The 18,940-nt window shown below is 37.5% G+C and overlaps 1 protein-coding gene across 20 annotated transcripts in view; it reads right to left on the minus strand.

Moving 5' to 3' along the window:
* The window catches only part of ZPLD1 (zona pellucida like domain containing 1), a 290,118-nt gene that overhangs the window by 31,653 nt on the left and 239,525 nt on the right, over positions 1 to 18,940 (minus strand). For 19 of the 20 annotated variants that reach the window (XM_054700638.1, XM_054700641.1, XM_054700645.1 and 16 more), the window contains 2 exons: positions 3,399 to 3,619; positions 324 to 505 (listed from right to left, as the gene is read on the minus strand). In XM_054700638.1, coding sequence (XP_054556613.1) covers positions 324 to 505; positions 3,399 to 3,619 — 403 coding nt within the window. Of the gene's footprint in view, positions 1 to 323; positions 506 to 3,398; positions 3,620 to 4,066; positions 4,151 to 18,940 lie in introns of those variants that run through there. The other variant, XM_037525630.2, reaches the window with a different exon arrangement.

An 18,940-nucleotide genomic window follows, 5' to 3' on the forward strand; every position in this document is an offset into this window, starting at 1 on the left:
TGTGTATCCCAAGATGTTTATATGGGTCATAACAATTACAGATAATTGATAGATAGGTGGGTGGGTGGGTAGATGGGTAGATGGATGGATGGAAAGAATGATAGAGAGGGACAGATAGGTAGAGATAAGGAGAGAGAAAGTAAGAAAGAGAGAGAGAGAGAGAGAGAAAGTGAGAGAGAGATTAGACAGATAGATTAGACTTGTGGTTTCTGTTACATCAAGTTTGGCTATTGACATCACATCCTGCTATCTTTATAAGTTCCTCAGGGAAAAGAAATAACTCAAAATAAAGACTGAAAAAGCAAGAAAAAAAGTGAACTTACGAAGCAAGCTGGGTATTATTAACCAGATACTCCAATGGATAACTACAACTAAATTTGTAAAGAAGTCCAGGTAGATAACTGATGATTGTCGGTGGATCTGGAGTATCTATATATCCTGAAATATTTCCTATTTGTACTGAACTTGCATTTCCATATGCACTTACTCCAGGAACTGTAGATACCTGTTAGAATGGTAGAATAAGTATGATTAAATGACTCCATATAAATCTAGGTAATTTATACGCAAAATAAAACATTAGACTAGATCATTTCTAAGGTCTGTTTCAACTATAAAATGCTAAGATTTTGAAATTATACATACAAAATGCTATTTATAAGTGACTACATGTCTTTTAACTAAATATGCTTATTGTATTTACTAAAGTCTCATTACATATTTCAATAAGAAGTAATTTGAAAACATTCATGGATAAAGTCCAAGTTCTGTGGCATGACTTAAAAGACATGTTAATTTGATATTGTTTTTCAATTTAGCTTCATATCTCCAGACTAATAATCTCTCAGTGAATAATGCTTCAATCCCGATACCCTTTTGCCTTGGCCTTTGTGCTTCCTCTCTGCCTTCTCTCTCCCCCACTTCACCATGACAGACCCTACTTTTCCTTCCCACTGTGCAGGAGTAGCTACAGACTCTTCACTTGACAGTCCTTTTAGCCATAACCAGAGCTCTTACAGATTGGAAACCCTCTAGATATCGTTCTTGCATCTTCAGCGTAAGTGATGAGACAAGCATGTTGAGGCCCCAAGACAGTTTTTGAACAAATGAATTAAGGTCACAAATTTTCTAAGGGTTGATCTTTTCCAGGTCCTTCTCTGTGATATATGGAGATTCCCATCCCCTTGCCAGGTAACAGCTCACAAATGGGTATCAGGGAGATCATGAATTCCTAGAAGTTAGGTAAAAATATTGTTGGTGTTTGTGTTTTCCTGAGACTAACTCACTTTCATGCGATCCCCTAAACTCATGTAAGAAACAATAATGAATGACCTTGATCTTCATAATACCATAGAGGGATACTACTTCCACAATATTAAATACCATACAGTGCTCAATAAATATTTTTTAGTAGATTTAATTTTCAACAACAGGATGAACTTTTATGCATAAATCTAGGAGCATGTGCGTAAAGCTGAGGCAATTTTAACTATTTCAGGAACAGAGGAGAATCATTTTGATTCTTATCCAGTGATTTGGTGGTCAACTTAATATTTACCATAAAGGACTATCCTTGGAGTAGAATCCAAATTTGGAGACATCTGAGGCAAAAATGAAAGATGGGTAAATCATCCCCTGCTCTCAGGTTGCCTGAATGGCTAGCTCAACATACCAATTCTGTTTGGAAAAAAAATACAGGGCCTCCCTGGTGGCACAGGGGTTAAGTCTCAGAGCTATCACTTCTATGTCTGTGGAACAAATCCACAAATGGAGAGGACAACAGACCTCTCCTGTCTTGCCCACTCCCCTCAGCAGTATATTTCAGTAGATTTGCCTGTTCTGTTCCCCACACTGTCTCTGGTGAATACGCTTACCCTCTGGCTTACACCTCAGTTCTTCTATGCATAAATAAATACATAAATCTTTAAAAAGCAAGAAATATATATATAGTGCTTTTTATACTATAGTTATTCAACTCTAAAATAGTAAAGATGGGGTGGGCGGGAGTGGGGGAGAGAGAGAGATGCTTTTCTTGAGTTTTTCTTCTGAATTGCTTTCCAGGTAGCAGAGTAAGATGACTGAAACTCAGAGAAGAAAGTTCCATGAAGAACGCCTTTGGGGTGTGGTAGGATGAGGGGAAATGCTTCTCCTTTCCACACAGAATCCCTCCCTCCACGAGGAAACACAGACATGCAATAATCAACCTGCCTCAGTCTCCCTTAGGCCCACTTCATAACCTCTCTGCACACAACTCGGAGAGATGAATAAACGTTTTTAATAAAAAGAGTAAACAATGCCCAAGCTGCATGCTTGGAAATGGTCATGAGCACAATATTCTCTCTGCCCTCTGGGAGAAGATAAGCAAGGATATTCGAAGAAAACTCTTTTAACTGTCACGCATTCCCTACCAAGTCTTAGAAACCCTGCCCTTGAAATAATCAAGCTTTTCCCCTTAATCCCAAACAATAATTCATAATGAGTAAAGGCCAATGTCTCCTTCCTCACTCATCCTCTTCCCTTCTTTTCCCCCTAGATTTTACCAATAATATTACCAAAATGATTTATACAAGCAAAACGAAAAATAGTACTCAATAAATTTCCGTGTAACAAGTACTTCCCCAAATCACAATATTTTAACTTCAATTAATTCTAATTCTCAGGTCAGTCAATTCCTTATTCACTTCTGTTTGGGACATTCAGTGCATAGATAAGTAAATAACAGCACAGACTACTCATTCTCATTCAGGGTACAAATATATGAAGTGTTGTTTTGATTTTCACAACGACTGAAGAGAGTGTGCTGAGATTTCTTGGGTAAGATTAGGTGTGATAAACCTTTTGAAATTCAAAGGACAGTCCCACACAGAGAACAATTTCACCAGAAATGCTGACAGCCCTTTTACAAAACACTGGAAGGATCACTCAACGGCAAAAAAGAAACCTAGAAGCTTCTAAGTTTCATATTCTACATAACGTTGTTTGTTTCTTTCTTTGTTTTGAAAGAAGTCACTAAGAGGCAACAGACCAAGCAATTCATTGCCAAAATCACTGGGAAAAATTTGGTAGAATAAGATACACCCATAAAGCATGAAGATACAGCTTATGACAAACAGTAGAGAAATATTCATCAGTGTCACCCCACACACTAATGGTGCTTAGAGAAACACAGCCAATCTCAGGCCCCTCTTCATCCTAGCTACAATAAACAGAACCATTATTAGAAACTAAAATTGTATGTTTCAGAGCAGAAGCCTCAGAAAGGCAAAGGAAAGTGATTTGTTCAGTTTTATTGGATATTTTTTCTTGAAAGATAGATTGGGCTTCTGATTATGTCACAAAATGGGAATTTTTTTTAGTTACGACCCCAAACCTAGCACACAATTTCACACTAATCTTACCACTAAGTTGTTTCCACAGCCCTCCAAGGTGCTGAGATTGATGATGAAAATGACCACTGCGGGAAAGGTGTTGTTATTGATGAAGCCCCTGCAGTGGGAATCCCCATGCCTTCCGTTCAGCGCCAGATCTGTTTCAGAATAACCGGAGAAAAGTACTGTGCAAAAATTAATCTTCATTGTAATGGCCTGCACCCCACAGTAGACGTTGATGTCTCTTTCAGCTGAAATAAAAATGAATAAAAAGCAAACACAGGTCACAAAAGCACACCAGTGGGTACAAGAATAGCATTAGCATCCCCTGATGCATTTACTGATCTCCTCATTAATCTGTTTAACTTACCCCTATATTTAAATACTCCATAATCCAATGTGCAAGTCATTAAGAAAAGCTTAAGGAAATAGAGTCTTTCATCTAGTTAGTTGGGGAGAGATATTCGAGTGTGGAGATTATGGTTCATATTTGTTTTCTTGTGCCTAGTACAGTGGATGAGCATTCAGTGTCAGTCAAGTATCGTCAAATGATTGGAGAATTGAGTGGAAAAAATCAGGTTACTGAGAAAATTCTGCACTAGAGTAACTAAATTATTCAGATCACCTGTCGAAAGTAGTAAAACTCACTACAAATGATGCATTTGTAAAGAAGATAAAACAGCAGCAGTAAAACCCACCCTAAGTCATATTGTTGAGTCCTTTGGTATTTTGTAACCCATTTCATCCAGGATGTTGAAACAAAAGCCATCCATCAGACTTCCATTTTATTTTGTCTATTTTAAATCACAAGAGAGAAAGAAATGAAAAAGAATATGCTGATAATACAAACAAAAAAGTGTAGTCTACTCTAAGAAAACATTGCCAATGACTATGTCTCAGGAAAAGGAATGGACTAAGCATGGAAATGTAAAAAAGTTTGCTCAGTTTTCCATAATTTCATGAGTTATCAGTGAAAGGAATTCATCCTAGGTCTGTGGAGGTGAGTGCACACGCACACATACTAGCTTTCTCGTATCTCTGTGTAGTTATTTTCCTATCTAATAAATATAGAAAATGGAGAATTTGATGGTTAGGTAATGAACCAGTGGCAGTGAAACTTTCATTTTTATTGGTTTTGGTAATGATTATAAAGTTGAATTATGCCCCTCCCTACCACAGAGAAAAGTTATATTGAGTCCTAACCTCCAATACCTTAGAAGGTAACTTATATGAAATTGGTGTCATTACAGATACAGATCTCTAAATCAATATGACTGGTGTCTGTATAAAAGAAAGGCATGCGAAGAAGCGGAGACACAGGCCATGTAAAGACAGAAAGTTGCAGTGATAACTGCAGCAAGGAATGTCAAAGATTGCCAGCAAGACACCAGCAGTTAGAAAGACACAAGGGGGCCTCCCCTGGTGGCACAGTAGTTGAGCGCTGGGCTGCGAAGCTGCCCGCAGCCTCTGCAGCGCAAGTTCGATCCCCGGCTGCTGGCAAGGATCCCACATGGTACGACAGACCTCTCCTGCTGTGCCTGCTGCTCCCCTCAGCAATGTATTTCGTCAGTCTGCATGTTCTGTTCCTGGCTCTGGCTCTGGTGAATTCTCTCTCACTCTCCTGCGCTTCTGACTGTACCCAGTGCTTGTATAAATAAATAAATAAATCTTTAAAAAAAAAAAAAGAGAGAGAGACAAGGAAGGATTCTACACAGTCTCAGAGGGAGTCTAGTACTGTTGACACCTTACTTAGTTTTAAATTACACTGTGGTACTTTACGATGTCAGACTTGAGAGATTAATACAGCAACCTTACCAAGTTTCAGCATTCTGACTTACACTTAAAGAATCTGAAATATGCACTGTTTTTTCAAATTATAGAAACAAAATCTGGTTAAGCTATTTGGAGAATTGACCTTGACTGTTCAAAAAAAGAAAATAAGCAAAATGAAAGATATTTTTGGTAAATGATAGCATGTTCACCTGAATGTCACTTAAGATTTTTCCAGCACAGAATTAATTTGCTTAAATATCAAAGATAATTTAAGGGCAGTAATACTTAAGAGCCTATCTTTTTGGAGTGTCTCTCTGTCTCCTTGTCTCTGTGTCTCTCTCTCTCTCCATCTATAGATATATTTAATATATATTCATTTTTTTTGCTGACGTGGAAGTCATATTTTGAGAATGTGAATAAGTCAATATGGGAAATTCTATGTTGGGCTACAATTTTATATTCTTTACAAAAAAATGGGAAATATTTTTTCCCCTTGACCCAAGATAGGTACTCTTTCTCATCACCAAAAGGCAAATATTAGTCTATTATAGAAAACTCCATACAATAGTCCTTTTGTTAGTGGAAATTTTAAATGAACTTTTTATAGTACATTTTGTCAACACAGAAAAAAATTAATACCACTTAAATTGGGGAATTGTCTCTACTGACCTTCATCAATGCTAAAAGTAATTATATCTTTTAATGATGCTCTTTACTAAAATAATTTCATTTCTACAAATGGTTATTGAATGCTTATCAATTTCAAAATACTTCTAAATCTCCATCTACATGCTATTCCTTTGCTTATGTTATCATTTTTCCCTAGATTATTACATTAACTTTCTAATTTCTTTATTTCTACTTTAATCCCCTCTAATGAATACAACTGTTAAGACATTAGTCCAAACATATCACTTCTATACTCAGATCTTTAACTGCTACATTTTATCAAGCCACAGTCCAAATCTTGAACCAAGTCATTAAGACTTGCATGATCTCCATCTGCTTACCTCTGCATTCTCATCTCTGTCCTCTCTCCCCTTTGCTCCCTACATTTGTTTCACTGAACTTTATGGTCTTTAAAAGCATCACACTGAGTAACAAAGGCAAAATAGTGGTTACCTCCCAGGTGGAATTGTCTAGAAAAAGGGAAAAAAGAAAATCTAGAAAATCTGGAGAATAATAAAAATGTTATATCTTGATCTGAACAGATCAAGCATGGTGCATGCATGGTAAATGCATGGTGACAACATGTATGTACACATATTGTCAAATCTCACTTGAAACCTTAAAATTGGTGCATTTTTTCTATGTAAATTAGTCTCAATAATGTACTGTGAACATTTAAAAATACCTAGTATAGTTTATACACAAAGCCTTGAATCAGTGCTCTTTTTTCTGTCTGGAATGCTCCTCCTAACCCACTCTTTGTTTAAGTAACCACAACTGACACTTTAGGTCCCAAATGCCATTCCTTTTCCCAAAGACTCCCCTAATCCCTAATCTAAATTATCTGCTTCAAGATGTTGTATGCCTTAGGATCATATATGAATTTAAACATTTGTCTTCACAATAAACTGATGGTCCCTCAAATCAGAAAGCTGTTATAATAATCATCTATGCACTCTATTTAGTATTTAATTACTTAATTAATCACATAAAGTGCAGGAACAACAGACTGCACTGATGAGTCACAAAGAGTGGTCTTTGTTCTCAAGGAGATGAAAATCTATAAGGGGTCAGCCCACACTGACAGAAACATTAGGTAGAGGACTAAGGGGTGGCATAGAAAGTTGGCTTCACCAACATGAGTTGGTTGGGAACCACTTCCTGGAAGAGGTGGTATTGAACTGAATTTTAAAGTATTAGTAGGAGCTTGCTACATAAAGTAGCAGAAAATTTATAACAAAGGTGAAATGTGAATAATGATACAAATATAAAAAGCCAGTTGGGAGCCTCCCTGGTGGTGCAGGCAGTTGAGTGCCACACTGTGAAGCTATCCGCAGCCTCTGCAGTGCAGGTTCAATCCCGGCCGGCTGGCAAGGGTCCCACATGGTGAAGCAGACCTCTCCTGTACCACCCGCTGCTCCCCTCAGCAGTGTATTTCATCAGTCTGCCTGTTCTGCTCCTCACTCTGCCTGTGGTGAATATTCTCACCCTCCCGCGCATCTGGCCTGTACCCTGGTTCTTGTATAAAAATAAATAAATCTTTTTAAAATTTTTTTAAAAATTAAAAAAAAATAAAAAGCTGGTTGGAAACTGGACAGTTCAGATTCTGTTAGTATTTAAATGTAAAGGGGGAAATGGCCAGGAATGAGGCCAAGTGGCAAGCACACAAGCAAGATGATAGGAAACATTTACCTATAAAATAGTCTCTGTAAGGTAATAAAATGCCTATCCGAATGTCAAATCAAGTTTTCAGCTACAGAGTTCACCAAGAACTCATTATACCAATGAAATGGAGAACGAGTATCATTGCATTACCTGGCATATCATAAATGTATCAAAGTAAATATATATTTATAAATGTTACAAAAGAGAGGCATCATTCTCTTTAATTAAAACCAAAGCCTATAGCATCTTAACCTTTGTTTTAGAGGAATTCATTGATGTTTAGAAAAGCATAACAAATGGCAAAGATTATTTTGTCCAGATTTCTATATTCTGCTTTATAACTGAAATTTGTAACCCCTCCAATGGAACTGAATTTTCTACACAGTGATCCCACTTGGAGATATGATAACAAACTAAAGGCTTTCTGCAGGGTAAGAAGAGATCTGCTCAAATCCAACCTAACTCAGTTTTCTAAAGACTTTTCACTGTCCCTTCTGACAAACACATTTTTCCCCAGTTGTAGAAACTAAAGACATCCATTCAGCATAACTTTTTCATTTGTGAGGCTTTGAGAGAAAAAAATGATACTTCAAGTTGCCAAAGGGCAATTTCTGCCAAAAGTAGAGAACTTTTTTCAGAGTTACCAATAACAGTTGCTCTCAGAAACTAAATTTTTTAAACCTTTAATTGCCCAATTTCTGGCCTGAATTGTGGCATCCCTTTAAGTGACCACAAAATCAAGAAATAAATATCATTAGATGTTTGATTATCAGTATTTTGTTTTTAAAGTTATTCAGAGTGTTTAAAATGACAGGTCTATTCACAGATTTTAGGTAAGTTATAGTGCCAAATGGCTATTTCCCCTGATATTATTTTTTAAGATTTATTTATTTATGCATACAAGAACTGGGGTATAGGCCAGAGGTGTGGAGGGTGAGAGAATTCACCAGAGACAGAGTGGGGAACAGAACAAGCAGAATGACCAAAATACACTGCTGAGAGGAGCAGTGGGTGAATCAGGAAAGGTCTGCTGGGCCATGTGGGTCACCTCCCTGGCCGGGGATCAAACACGTGCTACAGTGGCTACGGATAGCTTCACAGTGCTGTGTTTTAACCCCTTGTGCCACCAGGGAGGCCCTTTTTCCTGATATTTTAACCAAGCGAAGTTTTTCCTAAGAATAAAAAAATCCAGTCTTCAGTTGAAATCAGATAAAGAAAAAAGGAAATGTTATGTATTCCAATTACCTATCAATCAGGCATTGGGTTTATCTGTTTCAGATTTTCTAAAATTATGCAAATTCTAAATAGGCTGTCACATTGTCAACCATCTATCTCACCATGTATAAAAATATGTCTTAACTTGGGGTTCACAAGTCAGGGTTTGGGGTTCACAAAATATGGTTACCATATAAAATGAGAGTAAAGAAGGGACTCTACTTTTTCAATAAAGTTACATTCCTACAACACCTAGTGACACTTTTCCCTTTTAATTACTGACAATATATTTATAGCAATTCATTCTCATATTTAACAAGTATATTCTAACTGTTTTTATTCTCAACAATTCCATATTCAACTTGTCTAAATCCAATACATCCAGATGAAGCCAAATATTCTTAGCTTTTGATAGACTGAATGATTTTCATATCATTTCAGACTGTTCAGTTTGAGACCTACATTTCTTTTCACTAACTCAGAATGTTTAAAATTTTTTAACTATTTCCTGAAATAATTTGGACACATATCAGTGTAATTATTCAAATAATTCGCATGCACATAGTATACAATACAAACAAACAGCAACACCACCAAATTGGGCTATAGATTGGTGGTAGCATAGCAGTACAGTTGCTCAAAATATTCCTTTATCATTGACCAGAAAAAAAAAATAAAAATCTATATGAAAAGCATTTCTGGTAGACAGCCTATAATAAAAAGGATAGTGGATAACTAAGAGTTGAACACACAAAATCAGTGCCATCAATTGTATACAAGCTGAAGGCTGTTGGTCCTATTTATTTTCAAGACCTAACATACATGGCACATCATATCAATAAAGTATTTGAAAATTCATTTACATATGTTGTATCAGTCTTTGTGCTAGACTCTAAAGATAAGGTCATTAACAAAACTCCTTTAAACTCCTTCCATAGTTGAGTAAAGGAGACAGAGTTGAAAAGCAGATAATAACAAGACAGGCTGATAATGAAATGACAGAATTCTTGGTAGGGTGAAGTTGTTTGGAAGGGATAGCTGGGATGAAATGAAGTAGTGCTAACATATTAAATTTTACAAGATTGATTAGATGGTGATATGCAGAGAAGGGGATAGCAGACTGATATTCAGGTTAATAGTTTCAGTGAGTGAATTATTCCATGTTATAAGAAATTCAAGAGACAAAATGATGATAAACTCAGATTTTGAGAGACTGAGGTACATCTAGGACATTAAAGCAAAAATGTAGAATAGGTAGTTGAAATATATGTCTAGGATATGAAGGATAGAAACAGTGAGAAACACAACTTTGAGAATTACCAAATACTCTATATTTTAATTATAAACAATATTAGTAGATGAAATACCCATGAGAACATTCTGAAATAGCCTGTCACAATTTCAGGTGAGAAGAGAAAGAAAATAGGAAAAATAATATCTAAAATATTTAATAAGACTTTCCCTGGAATATAACCATTCTCTTCTCTTCTATCCTATTTCACTTTGTGAGCTTACAACATTGCTTACATTATGTATGAGAGTTGATATATGCTTTTCCTTTAGATTGAAAGCTCTGTTTTCTCAAAGTGCCTCACTCGCTGGAAATGTTTATTAAAAATATACTTAAGTAAAATTTCACTAACACCATGTATAATTTCTATTTTTTAATATCAAATTTCAAGATTCACAAAGAAAATATGTGCACCATTGAGATGGTTTTGTCTCTACTATTCATCTAGAATTCCTATTTCCTATCATTCTTCTGCCAACACTGAGATGATTCCTGTTTTCAGTTTTAAATGAACATCAAAATCACTCAAGTCAGAGATTTTCTGACTTCCACTTGAGAAAATTCAACCTATTAAAATAAAACGAAATTAATGGATTTTTTGCTATCTGTTTGCATTTAACCTTTTGAATTCATTAGTCTTATTGACTATCTCACCTCACAATTAATAAGGAATTTTTTTAATCACTTCCCTTTAACAGTGATAGATTTGCTGATCCCTTTTGTCATTACCAGCTATCAAGTGCATGACAGAGGGCTGAGGTTGGCATAAACTCTGTGGTTATACAACCACACAAAGCTAGCAAGACATGCATCCCACGCTCCACCCAGCACTTCCTACACCTCACTGTGCAAGCTTATCACTAATGCAGATTGGGACTCAGTAGATCTGGGAAAGGGCCTGATTTGTACATTCGTACATGTGCTCAGGAGCTGGCAATGTTACAAATCTCTTAATTGATCTGTGTAGTTACAACTATCTATTTTGACTGGGGAGGAGCTAACCCCTTGGTGTATTTGTCTAGCAGGATGAAGCACTCCCACCAAATTCGTGTGATTTACATTGTTACAAGAGGGAGCATTTTGGATGAAAGAGGGCCAGGAGACAGAGGAATCATGAAATCATGAAGGGAATGAATGCGTTTGTCTAACTCTCTTATCTGAGGAATTAACTAGTTTAGAGTGAAGAGAGCTTATGAAACAGCCTTTGGGAGACTGAGCCCAAACAAGTCAACTCTAGTGCTCAGGTGACAATGTGAAACAAAACTGGAAATACTCAGATTTTGACCTCCCCTTGTGTGCCCATTCCACAAACCACCGCAGTTGGCTAAATGGAAGAGTCCACTTCTAAGGGTTCCTCTGCCCTGGCCACTCTCCACAACGACTAGAGAAGACATGAGGGTAGAGCAGATGAGGCTTGTGAACACAAGGACGTCTCCACAGTTCACACATGGGTACTCCTGTGTGGATGCCTGCTTCTGTATCCAGGGGCTGGCTTATATGCACTTAAAAGTAGCATAAGAGAACAGCAAGACCCAGAGCTCTACTCTGACTTCCTGAACAGGGCTTGCTGGGCCAGCTGGTGGAGTGGGGCAGGCAGCACAGGCAGGCTGGCTTCCTCATATGGCTTCTGCTTGACCATGGTCTAGGCTGGGCAGAAACAATCTTTCTCTACTCTCCTCTGCTCTCACTTTTCCTCCCTTCCTGTGTAAATACATTATTTTCTTTTCTGCTTGTGGGTCCTGTCCTGCATTTTGAAGTGCTCAGGTGAGGACTTACCAACTGGCTCATTCCCAGTCCCTTAGGTGTGTTCCATTTCAGCACTGATTTAAAATTGATAGTATGAGGGCCTCCCTGGAGGCGCAAGGGGTTAAGATCCAACCTATGAAGCTTTCCGCAGCCACTGTAGCACGAGTTTGATCCCCGGCCAGGGAGCAACCCACATGGCGCAGCAGACCTCTCCTGTCTCGCCCACTGCTCCCCTCAGCAGTGTATTTCAGTCAATCTGCCTGTTCTGTTCCCCACTCTGTCTCTGGTGAATCCTCTCACCCCCACACCTCTGGCCTGTACCCCAGTTCTCGTATTCATTAATAAATAAATCTTTAAAAAAAATTGATAGTATGATATGATATAGTAGGGAGATCCTCTTTCTGATACTAAAGAGTGTATAGCTTTGTAGGGCCATAGAAATCTCATCTGGAAATAATTTACTTCCTGAACGCAAACAGATATTCCAAAAACCATACCATCTTAACAGATCATAAAAGTAATTTATATGTTATTTCCATTTCTATCTCTGTAAAATTAGAGCAGTGATATTTGATACTACCTAAACTTGCAATTGCTTGCAGATGTAATATGCATTGTTTCAACTCATTTTGTCGCTACTTTTCCTCTTAAGTTTTTAAACAATGTGCGATTTTAGTACTAAAAGAACAAGAAGTTCTAAAGGGGGTTTGATATTTTATCTACACAAAATAGCAGCAGCTGATGAAGAATTTAAAGTGATTAGAAATTCAGGCTTCCTCTCTACACTGTACAGGTTCCTTCCATCCCAGTTTTTCATGTCTGTTTCTTGTTAGCAAATGCAAGCTGTTGTTTCCAGAGCTATAGGAAATTCATATGCTGTCTGAAGCAAACTGCAGACATATTCATACTTGTTGTTCCACATCCTTTGGTATCAGAAGTTTGTTCATCTTTTCCAGGCAGGAAAAAAAAAAAAAAAGCACATGGGTTTTACTTTTTTACTTACTCAAGCAAAGTGAAAATTCATGCAATAAAGTACTTTGTTGTTAAAAAAAGAAGGGCATGGACTCTGAATTATTCAGTTACTAAACTTGCTGACTAATTGCTCTTCTCTCCACTGCCCTTTATCATTGGAGATTAATCGGGATGTGATTTGCAATCACTGGCTGCATCAGGTCTTCTACCTCATCTGATCCAGTAACTGCAGTTACCCTCCCAACAACCTGGAGAGCAAAACACTATTCCTCCATGGGGAGGCAGAAAAATTGGCTTTTCTTATCTACAAGAGGGCCAGGATATATTCATTGGCAAATTACACTTTTTGTTGTCATTGTTGAAATTTTTTTTATTGAGGTACCATTGGGTTTCATTTTTAGGAGTAGTAACTACACTGGGTATAGTTACTGTAGGGCACCAGCACTGAAGCACCATAGCCCACCCCCACAGTCCATCCTGCTTCCTCCCCACTTTGTTCTCACCTTTGCCCCACAATCTCTGGATGTGCAAGTTCGCTGGTTAGCTTTCAAAAGTTAGTTAACTTTGACTTTATCTGACCTCTGTTGAGTTTCCCTATCTTTACTCTTGCTTTGTCCTTTGGCACTGAACAATGCAATGATTGGGCAAAGTCTAACACAAGATTAGATATTTCCTTTTGCTTGACCCACCTCTGAATTCTATTGATTAAATCAGTGATGCTCTATTTGATTGATATACTAATAGGTGTCATTGAAAAAGGTTTCCTTAGTCATGCAGGTCCTGTTTCCCTTTCATCAGATTTTTTCTTACTATATGGTACTTTAACGCAGTAATTTCAATTGTGATTCTCTCTCTCTCTCTCTCTCTATATATATATATATATGTATGTATGTATGTATGTATGTATGTATGTATGTATGTATGTATATACCTGGCTGCTCAAGTGCACCCTCAGTTCTCAGCAACCCTCCCTTCAGTGATGCTATTATGGGATTTGTAGTTCTTGGTGTCTTGAATTTCTTTGGTCTGTAGTGGGGGTGGAGTCCATAAAACCTGTGTTTGAGGACTTTGTTCAGGGCATCCTTTCCCCCCAGCAAAATGAAGATTTAAAAAGGCTTTGTAGGTGTGTTGGAAGGAATAAGAGAGAGAAATATGCAATTTGCCAAGAACTTAATAAATGTAGCCTATTGTTTTCTTCCCTATTAGTGCTATTTCACACAGATGGCATGTTATATAACATTGACTTACATTCAATTTCCTTTATCTGACTAGTCGCCATTAAGCAGTCTGAGGTCACAAAATTTCTGGTGCCATAAGCCTAATTTATCCTTGATTGTATATTTGCCAGTGAAGATTTTTTTTATTTTTTTATTTTATTTTTTAAAACATTTTATTTTATAAAATTCTTACATCATTTTTCATTTTTGCACAGTATATGCTGAAGACTTTTTTAGAGGCCTGAAAGATTAAGCTAATCCTTATATAATAAAAGGGGAGGTGCCTAATTCCAGAAGGTATTTATATACTGCCACCTTCCCAAAAAAAGGGACTAATTCCAAATACTCAGCAATCAAAAAAGATAACCTCATGCTATTTGCAGCAACATGGATGGAGCTAGAAGGGATGGTGTTCAGTGAAATAAGACAGAGGGAAAAAGAAAAATATCGAATGTTTTCACTTATAGTAGGAATATAGGGGAGTCAAGTAAGGGGTCAGGAAAAAATTAACAATAATAACAACAACAATAATAATAAAACAACAAAATTAGCAGGCAACCATAAATCAGAGACATTATGCGAGGGAGGGGAAGGAAATGGGATCAAAACAGGGGCCAGAAGAGTACAAGAGACTATGCTGATGGTTCACAGGTGAACTGGTGGTTAGAATTTTATGGGGACTACACAATGATGTAAAAGATATGAATTTAAAAAATTTAAAAAATAAGAAAGATTGAAGCTAGAAATGGAACTTAAAAAAAAAGGGACTAATTCCAGAAGGTATTGTAAATGTCATGTAAAATTTTCTGGGGTTGTGATCTGGATGGGGAAATTCACAAGCCATCTTCCTAGGCTCCTTCTTGTATGGAAAACTCTGATGCCTGCAGGTAAACCAGTCTTTCAAGTGTTTAAATCCCCACTAATTACCAAAGAGCTGGGAAAAGATTTAACAAGTATGTCCTGCCTTTCCTGTCTCTGCAGGGCATTCTTCTAAGAATAGGAGATTGGAGCCTCCATTGCTTTCTTCTACCACTGGCAAGTCTTTGTGTAACAGGGTGGTCCCCAGGAAAGGGGGAGGTTCCCTGCCCCACCCAAGGGAGGGTGGAGCTGAGCAGGAAGAGGGAAGCTACAGAAGAGACTGAGGAAGGAAGCAGGATGGAGCCAGAAGGAGACCTGGAAGAGGCACATGGAGCCTAGAAACACGTGAAGAAACTGCGCTTGTCTTTTGGTCGTGGACTGGGTGACACAGATGTGGGTGAGACCCGTGGGGAGGTGACAATGGCAGCTTTTATCTTGATGTTGATTTTGCTCTTTTCCTTCCGGGCTTGTCTGGTTGTTTCTGACCCTTTTCTGTGGGTCCCCACTGGAAGATGCTTTAGACTTGTGGCAGGCTTTGGGGCCTTGCTCTGCGCCATTCCCATATGGATGGCCTTTTACCCACGAGGGGATGGGTAACTTTGGGTGCTTCATTTAGAAACTAGACTCTTTGCCTTACCTGTATTGTTTCCTAGTTTTATTAAAGTTCCTTCCCATTAAAGTCTCCTATGTTTTGTGTTGATGCGGCGGATGGCAGAACCCATTTAGAATAGGCAGGTTTGCGGGGGTTTTTGGGCTGCCCCTCTTCCTGTCCTATAACATTTGGACAGGAAATTTGGAGTTGCAAGCTCCTGTTAACAAGAGCATTTGTTGCTGGTGTTGCTGACTCACTGTTTCTGCCCATACAAACTAATACAAAGTTAGGCTTTTTCCAACATTTCTCACTGATTAAAATCTGTTGGGCTACTTCTGGGTTGAATCCTCACTTTGATTATCTTAATCTCTTTGTCTAACTATTCTTGAGACTTTATTTTTCATTTAAGAGTATCCATTAATCACAAAGGCTAAATGCATTTACCTGTATGTTTCATTCTGGCCAAATCATTCTTTAATGCTCTAAAAGTCAACTGTCCTTTGAGTTTTATTCTGAGAGAGCATAACTACTATTTCAGCAGGTCAGTCTCTTCCATGCTTCCATGCTATAGCTTTGTAAACATACTGTAAAATTTTCTGGGGATCCTGCAACTGGTCTAGCAGGCAAGAGAGCAAAGTCATGTTCACAGGCTTTATCCTGTATGCAGCAATCTGCTGCTTGAAGATAAAGTTAGTCTTTTCAGATAAACAGCGATTTAACAATGGGCACCCACCCAGCCTTTGCATTGCCATAGTACATTCATTAGCAAGAAAAAAAATTGGGCCTCCCCTGGTGGTGGCACAGCGATTGAGCGCTGGACTGCGAGGCTGCCCTCAGCCTCTGCAGCACCAGTTCGTTCCACGGCTGCCAGCGAGGGTCCCACAAAAAAAAAGAAAAAAAGAAAAAAAATTAAATCTTGTTGCCTTCCTCTGGCATCAGCATATTTTCAGATCAGGACAATTTAGAAAAGAAGCCCCTCCTATCAAGAATAACCACATTCCTAATGTCAGTGACTTACCTTTTCTACCTATAAAAGCTAAATTCAAACTTGTTAATTGATCCAGCGCTCACATAGTAAAATTTGTTGTAGTGCTTCCTGGGTTCAAATCCTCACTTTGATTTTCTAATAAACTCTTTGTTTATCCTTGAGACTTTACTCATTTAACAGCTTGAATAGCCAAGTGTGAATACTTTTAAAATAAAGAGGTATCCCTTTAAATTTAAAACGCATTAGACTACTGTGGTTCTCTTGGCCCAAGGATAAATGCCATGGAAATTAAAGAAAATAGTTCTAATGCCATGAAACAGAAAAGGTCAGATAGGGTGAGATGATTACTCTCATCATTATTAACATTACTTTGCATTTAGATAGGCCTCTCCTTTGCAGACTCATTCTCATTCTATCCCATTGCTTGTATTTGAGCAGCTGTGGAACTCTTGATGACATCAAGAGTGATCCTGATGTGGAAGAGAAGCCATAAGTCAAGAGGAGGCAGAGCAATTAACCTTTGACTTTATTTGCTCCCTCTGGTCATCATTTGCAAACAACCCACAAAAACTGTGCTTGCATGAAAATAATAACCATATAAACTTAAAACCTCTTTGGGACTTCTGAATTAAAATTCTTTAAGATATTTTTGAAATCTGAATTTTATATTTTTAATATAGATTTTAAATTGTAATTGTTTGTGTGCATGTGTATGTCCACATTGAAGAATCTCGGTATCATATTATAAATATACTGTGGTTGTCGGAAAAGTCATGATGCATTTTTGCATAGAAAATGGAAAAAAATACATCATGACTCTTCCAACAGCCCAATATAACTCCAACACCAACTAATTCCTCTCTGCCAAAGAATCTGTTTATATTTTGAACTTCTTTTACTATCCATAGCAGGGTAAAGCTGGACACTCTTCCAAGGCCCTGGCCAGGTCTCAGACCTCTCACTCTACTGAACAACACTCCCTCCTACATCACAGAGGAGAATACAATTAGCATCTTTCAATTTTTCTGTCAGTGTCTTTTGTCTTCTTTCTTTTCTGAATCAAAGAAACTGCTAACACTTTTGCATGGTTAACTCCTCCACCTGTACCTTAGATGTCTTCTATAGTTTCTTTCCTCATCACATCACTTACTTCATTATTAGAGTTCCCCAGTCTTTGACAACTTTCCCTTTACTCAGATGACCCTAACCTCTTAGCAAAATCCTCTTTTTTTATTTAAATTGTTGACTTGATAATCCTCTTTCTCCTTTCCCTGCACAGTTATATCAATAGTCTATTTGCATACCTCTCATGTTCCTATACCCCATTCATGGCTCACTCACTGCGCAGGGACTCAGTTTCACCTAGCTACCTGGATTGCATGTTTCCTACTACCAGGTTGCTACCAAAAATTCTCCAAGTTCCTAAACTCATTATTTCCAAACTCAAACTCCCTTTCTAACACATGAAAGTGTGCTATACTTTTGGTGTCAGTTAACAGTATCAATAGTTATCTATGGCCAAAATATCCTGAAAAAACATAATTATCATTTCCCTTTCTCTCATGTCCCAAATCATATAAGTTTTCAAGTTTTGTTGAGTCCACCACAAAAATCTCTGTTAATAGCTGTCACCTTCTATTGCTCCCACTGTCACTGCCTTCATATTTCTTTCTGCTGTTAGTTTCTTCTATCTCAGTTCAATCTTTCATGATTTTCCCAGTGTCTGCATTCTGAAGTAAAATGTGACCACCTCAAAACCTAAGAAAGGCATGTCTAAAAAGACTCAGTGACTCTTCATTGCTATGACATAAAAACAAATAACACAATTAACACATAAAACATCCTTGCAAAAACAAGTGAGCCTGAATTTACTCAAACGTCTACTTCTGATTAGTTTACAGGAAAAGAGGAACATGGTAAATGACACATCAGAGTTGTGGTTAATCAGATCCAGAGAATCAGAATTCTATAAAACAAATGACCAAATCACTTCAAGAGATAAACAGTAACTTTAGGCAAACAACACAGAGGATCTGTCATAAATTCAAACAGACTTAAGACATATGTCAACATATGCACCATGTGGATGTTTTAGAGGCAACTTGACTGAGTGTTTAATGATACTAGGGAAACACTATTAATTTTGTTAGATGCATATATGAAATATGATTTTTAATCATCCTTTTCCATTAGATATACACTATGAAGCATGAATAATGAACTTGCTATAAAATATTCCAAAGATGGGGGAGATTAGATGGGGAGATATGAAGCAAAATTTATGTGTTGATAATTGGTGAGGCTAAATTATCAGTATGAGAGCTTTTTTCCTAATCTCCACTTCTGCATATATTTGAAATTTTCCATAATAAAAAAATATTTTTAAAAATCCCTATTTGTGGTATTCAAAACCATTAACAACACTCCCATAGAATACTTTTCTAGACTTAACTTTAGATGTTCTTTATCTTCATCACATTTTTCTTAACCTGCTAAGCACTTGGATACTAGATCTGGGCTCATGAAGACATTCCTACACACTCTGGTCACTATTTTGGAGAAGTTAAATGACCTCTTCTCACATAA

The sequence above is a fragment of the Talpa occidentalis genome, unplaced genomic scaffold (genome assembly GCF_014898055.3).
Source record: "Talpa occidentalis isolate TD23 unplaced genomic scaffold, MPIMG_talOcc4v2.1 talOcc4.4, whole genome shotgun sequence".
NCBI classification, from domain to species: domain Eukaryota; kingdom Metazoa; phylum Chordata; class Mammalia; order Eulipotyphla; family Talpidae; genus Talpa; species Talpa occidentalis.